Consider the following 7,621-nt stretch of genomic DNA (forward strand, 5'->3'; position numbering starts at 1 on the left):
GCCGGCGGCGGGGGCATCATCCTGGGACTTGCCATCTGTCACCAGAATCACCAGCTTGGCCGCCTCTGGACGGAGACCTGCTCTGGGCTTCAGGTTCTGCTCCAGCACGTGGGTCAGGGCCAGGCCTTGGGCACAGTGAGAGCAAGAGTGCTCATGCCCCCACACACTCTCCTGCCCACCTGCGATGGCTCCACCAGCCACTGGCCATCTGCTCTGCCCACCAGGGCAGTCCTGGCCCCTTCAGACTGTGGGTGCCTGGAGGGCAAGGATTCCCCCTTCCTTCCCTCACAGGCACCCGAGACCCAGGGGCCAGCACCCCACACCTTGCTGCTGCAGGGTGCACAGGGTGAATGGGGATCAGGGAGGGAATTGTGCCATGGGTGTGTGGTCTCCTCAGGGGAGAGGACTGCTGAAAACAGGGCTCCCCCAAGCTGTTGGTGGGCCTTCCCAGGAGCCTCTACTGACCAGAGGAGCAACTTGTTTTCAGCAGTACTGCCCGACTTGCCACATTCACCATGGATGAACGAGGCAGACTGGCCCTCTGCAAAGGCATGAAAACACAGGACTCGGGCGTGGTTCATGCATGCCTCTCCTTATCTGTGGGTGCAAGGGAGACTAATCACGGGACAAGACCTGAATGGACCTCGAGGGTGGGGCCGAGGCTGGGGCTGGGGCTGGGGCCGGGCAGACCTGTGAATGTGTTTCCTCCTCTGTAGTGGAGGTTGTGCACAGCATTCAACACCTCCTCCTTGGTGCCAAAGGCATTCAGGTCCCACTCGGTCTGGGGGGCTCCACTGTACTGAGTCAGACCTGGAAGGGGAGAAGTCCCCACTCTACCGAGTCAGACTGGGAGGGGAGGGGTCTCCTCTATATTGAATCAGGCTGGCAGGGGGTGGCGGGAGTGGGCACACAGCAGGTGGGCAGAATACACACAGCCTTGCCCAGGTCACCAGGAAGGCATGTTTGCAAAGCTCCACTTTCCACACAAGGTCCCCCTGGGAGCTAGCTGTCTTCCCAGTGCAGGTGGGGACCTCAGTTTTGCCTGGTCGGGTGAGAACTTAGCCTTGGTTCCTCCCTCACTTTGCACTCCCTTCTCAAAGCTGGGGGTATGGAGTGGAATTGTGAGGACCACCCCACCGGGGCACAGGGCAGGGCTGGGACCCACCTACTTGGACTTTGCCCGGCCCAATTTCAAAGGGCTCGATGACGCTGGCCAGGAAGTCTTTGACCTGCTGGAAGTGACTGTGGCCTATACTCCAGGACCCATCCACCAGGAAGATCATGTCCACAGGCATGGGGGGTGTGCAGCGGAACTGGGGTCTGCCTGGGGTGGGAGGGGAGGGAGGTGAGGTGTTGGGCAATGTCATCACTGCTACAGGACCCTGAACTGCCTGTGGCTGGGCTCCAGTCCCCAAGATCTCCTTCCCTGAGGTTGGTAGAGGGGGAGGGGCTGCAGGACTCTGGCTTCAAATGAGATGGGCAGCAAAGTGTTGAGGGACAGGTACCAGGGTCTCACCAGACTTAGAAAACTGCACTTGAAGCTCAGCCCACTGTCCCAGCCTCCCTGAGTCCCCCAAAAGGGGGTTCATAGGACATCTAGTTGCTCTGGAACCTCCACCCTCTATTGGCCTGGCCAGTGCTGGTCACTGCGCAATTGTCCAAGGGGAGATTGCACCTTCCTTACCCACCAGCTCCCAGGTACAGCTGGCAGAGGCTGTCCAAAGAGGATCGACTGGGGTGAGTCAGCACCATGGACAGCGCCAGGTGGCCCCTCATTCCACCAGCTCTAGGCTGAGTCCTCACCGTGTGTGAAGAGGGTTGTCCTAAGGACCAGGAGCTCTTTGGAGACAAAGCCATGCCCCTTGACCTGGGGCTCCCAGAGCTTTGCACAGTGTCTTCAGGCCAAGACCCAGAGCCAGGGCCAGACCCCCTCTTGGAGGCTCCTGGCTGGGTAGGTGTGGTGAGACCCTCACCGAATGCAGGAGGCACCCTCTGGCCTCAAGGCCCTGCACTGTGGGGGAGACCACCCTGTAAGACCCCAAGTCCACTGGGAGACTGTAGAGGGCCTGGACCCCAGGACCCCACGTGAGGTCTAAGGAAGGAGGTGTCTTTTTCCATTCCAAGTCTGATGGGGGAGACAAAATCAGAAACATCCCAGGTCTGGTGGGGGAGGCACATCTCCTGCAGGGGGAGGCCCCTGCAGGGCCTCATGGGCAATGCTGTGCTGTGGTCCCGCCCTCAAGCCCGCAGATGCTGGCACCCCAGCCATCTCACCTGGCTTCCCTCTCCCTCCAGCTGAGGTCCTGGCGTGGTTCGGCCCCTCCAGGTCTGGGGTGGGCTGAGCAGGGCCCTCCCCTGTGGGGCCCCTGGGTGGGTGCTGCTCCTCACCAGGTACTCCTGGGGGGATCACAGCTGTGTTACCCCTCACCAGCCACACTCAGGCTGGGGGGTACCTGAGGGAAGTCGAGGTAGTGTGACCAGGCACTGGGGCCCAAGGACATTCCCAGCAGATGACCTGTCCCAGAGGGTTAGTAAAGTCAGGAGCGGGCAGCCAAGCTTAAGTGCAGGAGTGTGAGGGCAGACAGAAGGAGGACTTCCTGGCCACGTGGAAACTGTGAGGCACTGAAGACTGCCCCCTGTTCCCAGGCACATACCGTCCCCCGACTTGGCTCCACCAAGCGTGGGTGGATCTTGGCTTGGGGCCAGGGCCCCTGGGGGCTCAAGGTCTGGGCTCCCCACAAGGGAAGGGGTGGGCTCCAGGGTTGCCCCCAGTGGCCTCTGGCTGCTCCTGCTCATGGAGTTACTCTTCAGATCCTCGACTGCAGAGAGATGTGATGGGATATCAGGACCCCACCGCCCGGCAGGGGGGATAGAGGCCTGGGGGCTGCCCACGCAATCCTTCCCACAAAGGCCCATCCAGGCTCCATGGGCTCCCAGCCTCTTCTGCACACATGCACGCCCAGGGCACTTACTCACAAACTCCCTGCGAGCCAGCAGGATGTTCCCTGAGCCAGTGAGCTCGAAGATCTGCAAGGTGTACCCCTTGGAGGGGCTCAGGCCCCCCACAGTGGCCTTGGGGGTCTTGGTGGTCAGCATCACCTCCTGCTCTGGGTCCCCTAGGGTGGGGTTGGGGAGAGGGGTCAAGGCAGCTGAGGTGGGTGGTATCTGCACGCGTGTGTGCACTTATGCCTGAGGTGTGCATATGTGTGCATGTGTGTTAGGAGTGGTGAAATCTGCCTGGCACCCCTTTTTCCCCTCCCCTAGTTCCTCCCTTTGGGCCAGGGGAGGGAGTAGGGGGAGAGGTCTGTGTGTCTCTCTCTAGGACCTATGGGAGTGGCCTGTGCTCCTCCCCAGAGGGACTCATCTCAGGGTCCACCGGGGGATCTGTAAGTTCTCCAGGTGCCATCAGAGCAGCGCTGGGGACACCATGGAGGTGTCTGTGCAGACAGGGCTGCACGTGGGGAGGGGCCTGCCGCCTGTGCACAGGGGCTGGATAGCACATGGCAGTGAACCTGTAAGCACGTCCCAGTGTGACTGTGAGTCTATGCTAAAAACAAAGAAACAATTCCAAGGGCATGCTGCCATGCTCTCAGGGGAGGCGGCCACGGAGGCGATAGGAGCGACTGAGCAGAGGTCAGGAATACCTGGCAATTCTTGGACCTCAGGTGCTAGAAAGGGGACTCAGAGAGGAAGGACTCACAAGCCTGCCCACTGTCCAACATCCTGCAAGGTGGACAGCCCCCAGCCTGGGCCCAGCCCTGCATGGGGAGGTGGCACAGGCCAGGAGGGTGAGGTCCCAGGTGCTTCACGTGACTCAAGCTGCATAATTTTCACAAGCCCCCACCCGTTTTGTAGATGGGAAATCAAGTCACGCAGTTGCTCGGAATCAGGATTTAAGCCCAGGTCTGTTGGGTTCCTGCTGCCTTCCAGGGAGGGATGGACAGGCAGGTCCTCTGAAGAGTGCATCCTTGGCACATCCCCCCTCCTAATTCTTTGGGGTTGAGACCCTGAAGAGCTCCACCCAGGTGTAAGGGTTTCTGAGGACAGGTCAGCTCTTGAAACAGCTGAAGCCCAACGTCAAACAACCTTAACTCCTAAAATGGAGCGAGTCTGCCACTCGGGCTTGGCACTGTCAGGGCCCTGAGAACTCTAAGCTGGGGGAGGGCCCTTTTTTTGCAAAGTCGTTGACTGCCTTCTGCACGTGCCAGGTGTGGGGACACACGGCGGGGACATTAAGGGCCCTGTTCTCCCGCCACAACCTCCCTGTGCTAGTGGGGAGACAGCGAGGAGGTAGGGCAGAGCCCAGGGGAACCAGCACTGCGACCGCCGTGCTGAGCGTGTTCACCGTCGGTCTGCACAGAGGCAAGGCGCAGGCCCCTACCTGCCCTGGGCTTCACCTGCACCAGGTAGCCGAGGCTGCTCCCTTCTGACTCTCTCCACTTCATCTGCAGCCGGTCCTCAGGCAGCACCGCCAGCCTCAGGCGGCCACTCGCTGAGGAAGCAGGACAGGCGGTCAGGACTGATCCTCCTTGGTGACCTCCCCAACCAGCTGTGGGACCCCATCCTGAGGTTCCGAGGAGGCTGTGGCCCTTCTGGGGCTCAGCCCCTCTGAGGTTCAGAGGGGACTCCAGTGCCACTGGGGGGAACTTTGAGAAGAGGAGCCCACCTCCCCCGAGCCAGGGTTGAAGGAGGACTGGTCCCCCTTGCAGTCCAAGGCTGCCGGGCAGATCTGGGTGGGGGAGACTTCTGTCCAGAGAGGCCCTCCTGGCTCTATAAGGGGTGCCCCGCACTGTGGACTTAGGCTCAGGCCAGCATCCCAGAGTGGCCCTAACTGCCCACCCACCCAGTGGAGACAGGCTCTGAGCCAGCTGCAGCCAGCCACCCCTCCCGATTCCCCGCCTGAGTCCCCGAAGTGCAGTGGAGACACATGTGCAGACTCCCTGCTGCCATGGTCACACATCCCGGGGGAGCGGGGGTGCCTGGGGGCGGGGGCTCCCTGGGGCGGGTGCCCTGGCCGTCCTGGGAGGAGGAAGGGGCCATGGAGGCCTGAGCCCTCCAGCACAGCCTGACTTCCAAGCTTCCGGCAGCTCCTTGGTGTGGGTGACTATTTTTGGAAAGTGGGGACAGAGATGGACTTCTTCTGGCTGCCCCCCTCAGAGCAGGGGCACAGGGGAAGGGCAGGGCTGGGGGGAGCCCGTGGCAGACACAATGGCCGCTTCAGAGCGGGTAGCAGCTGAGCTGGGCCTCCGGATGGGCCCCCTGCTCCCTGGAGCGTGAGCTGAAAGGCAGGAATGTCTCAGCAGTGGGGGCCTTGAAAAGATGCTTGTGAGTGGGGGGCCCAGCTCATGAAGAGCCTCTGTCTCCCGGCACCCCTGACATGTTGTTGGGGGGGCATCCCGAGCTGCCTTCTGGGTCTGCAGGTCGGAGCCTTGGCAGGCACTGGGGAGACAGCACCCAACCAGGGGCACCCCCACACAGGGCCATTCTCGGAGAAGGGCAGCCTGGACTTATGGGTCCCACCCCCATCTTCCAACCACCCCCCGACGCAGTCCACCCAGAGTCTGCAGGTGCCTTGTGCTGTCTACCTTGAGTGTCTGGGGTTTCTTACTGACTTGGTCCCCTTGGGGGATCTTGTCAGAGCCCCAGGGATGGAGGCCCCAATCATCTGTGAGCAAAATCATAGCCAGGAGGATGTGCCGCTAGTAAGAAGGTAGTTAGAGAAGCCAGGACTCCAGGCTGGGTGGCTGTGTGACAGGTCCCTGCCGCGCCCCCGTGAGGACTAGCTCAGAGGTCTCCTACCCTCTCGGCACCCGTGGGAGCTGGACAAATGCCAGGGATGTGGCTGGGGGGCAGTGTGGAGGAGGCTCGCTACGTGACTCAAACACCACCTCCCAAGGTTGGTCTCCCCAGCCTTCCCTGATGGGTTTGAGCATCACCCTGAAAGGGACACGCCCCATAGGGAGCTGAGCATCCCCTCATTGGACGGGGGACAGCTGACCAAGGTGCTGCCCGTGGCCATAAATGAGCTGAAAGGATCAGGGACCTGCTGGAGGCGGCGTCTTGGGCTCTCCTCGGGGGTGTTGCGGGGGGGTCACTTTTCACTCTAGATTCTGTTGTTTGAAAATTTCACAATTAAAAACGTGTCCAGAGAATGATGAAAAAAAAATCACTAATGCAAGAGTGAATCAAATGCACAGTGCATTAATGCACATTTGTGTTAACAAATGGATAAGACAAAAAAAGCCCAACTAAAAGGAAAAACCGCAGTACCAAAGGTCAAGCCACACAGTTGAGGGTGATGCTGGGGGCAGAGCTGTCCTGTCTTCCCGTCTCTGTCCCCTGAGCACCCGAGCCCCTGGAAGCAGCAGCTGCTCAGGGCCAGAGGGAGATTGGTCCCGCAGGGGGGCCTGTGCCCTGGGCAGGTGTGGCCTGGGGGGGCCAGGCGGGAGCCACAGTTCCAGGAACCCTCACCCGTGTCCTCACCTTGTCCCTGGCTGAGCCCCAGGGTGACACTCAGATACAGACAGAGGCCGACTCCGAGGTGAGGGCGCACGCGGACGCTCATGGTGCGCAGCCTATAGGAGGAGAAGAGGCCACTCAGCCACCTGTCTGACTGTCCGTTCGTCAGTCCATCCCTTCCTGATCTCTAAGCCAGAGTTTGTTCATCTTTGCCCTTGTGGGCCTGGGACTGAGCCCCACCCAGACACCTCCGGACGCCCACCCTCCTGTCTACAGGAGCTGGTGTCCAACAGGCCTGGGGGGCTTCCTGGGTCCACAGGTCAGCTGGCCTTCACCTGCCCACCACCAGCTTCTGCATCCCATCCTTGTGACATTCTCGACAGCCCCACATGGGGCCTGGTTGTTGCTCTGCCCACTTGTCATTAGACCAGGGAGGAAGTGGGGGCAGGTGGGCGGTCCTGCCTGCAGCCCTGAGTAAGTCAAGGTGGGACCCCAGTTGAAGCAGGACCCTAGGTGTGCTGCTCACTTGCCAGCCCAGGAAGAGGTGTCCTGGGGGGCTCCCTCCAGGCCTCTGCTAACAGAAAAGAGAGGAACGCAGGGCAGGATCTCAGGCTCCTGGGACCCCCAGCCCAGCCACACCCCTGGCGGTGGGGCTCACAATGTCCTTGGGCTGTGGAGGGGCTGGAGGACGAGGCAGTTTACCTGGTGACCTCACTTTCTGACCCTCCTCCACACTCTGAAACCAGGCTGCCCTCCCTGGAACCTCCGTGGGACCCTTCCAGGGGCACAGAGGTCAAGGCTGTGATCGGGATCCCTCGACAGTGTCTGCCCTCCTCCACCTGTGACACTAGAGGTCCAGGCCCCACCCCCACCAGACCCCATGCATCCGGTCCTGCTGCACCCCCAGGAACTCAGCTCCCCTGACCCTGAAACCTCTCTAGAAGGTCAAGCTCATCTTCAAATCACACACCTGGAGCAGCCCCTAATGGGAGCAGCCCCTGCCCACCCAGCCTCCAGACGAGTCACCAACCTGCTCCTGTCCCCGGGCAGCGTCCCCTGGTCCCGTGTGCTCCCGTCCCACTGCAGTCACAGGAAGGCCGTGACTTATGAGGCCCCTTTGTCACTGCTCTGGCCTAGCCCCACCCACCCGGAGCCTCCGCCC

The 7,621-nt window shown here is 61.2% G+C and overlaps 1 protein-coding gene across 1 annotated transcript in view; it reads right to left on the minus strand.

Moving 5' to 3' along the window:
- The window catches only part of COL20A1 (collagen, type XX, alpha 1), a 22,276-nt gene extending 15,651 nt beyond the window's left edge, over positions 1-6,625 (minus strand). The window contains exons 1-7 of the mRNA XM_010836650.1: positions 6,484-6,625; positions 4,382-4,492; positions 2,973-3,116; positions 2,676-2,819; positions 1,166-1,324; positions 691-810; positions 10-125 (exon numbers count right to left, since the gene is read on the minus strand). Coding sequence (XP_010834952.1) covers positions 10-125; positions 691-810; positions 1,166-1,324; positions 2,676-2,819; positions 2,973-3,116; positions 4,382-4,492; positions 6,484-6,565 — 876 coding nt within the window. The 5' untranslated portion in view covers positions 6,566-6,625. The remainder of the gene's footprint in view (positions 1-9; positions 126-690; positions 811-1,165; positions 1,325-2,675; positions 2,820-2,972; positions 3,117-4,381; positions 4,493-6,483) is intronic.
- Between the last annotated feature and the right edge of the window lie 996 nt (positions 6,626-7,621).

The sequence above is a fragment of the Bison bison genome, unplaced genomic scaffold, assembly GCF_000754665.1.
Source record: "Bison bison bison isolate TAMUID 2011002044 unplaced genomic scaffold, Bison_UMD1.0 scf7180017864063, whole genome shotgun sequence".
NCBI classification, from domain to species: Eukaryota; Metazoa; Chordata; class Mammalia; order Artiodactyla; family Bovidae; genus Bison; species Bison bison.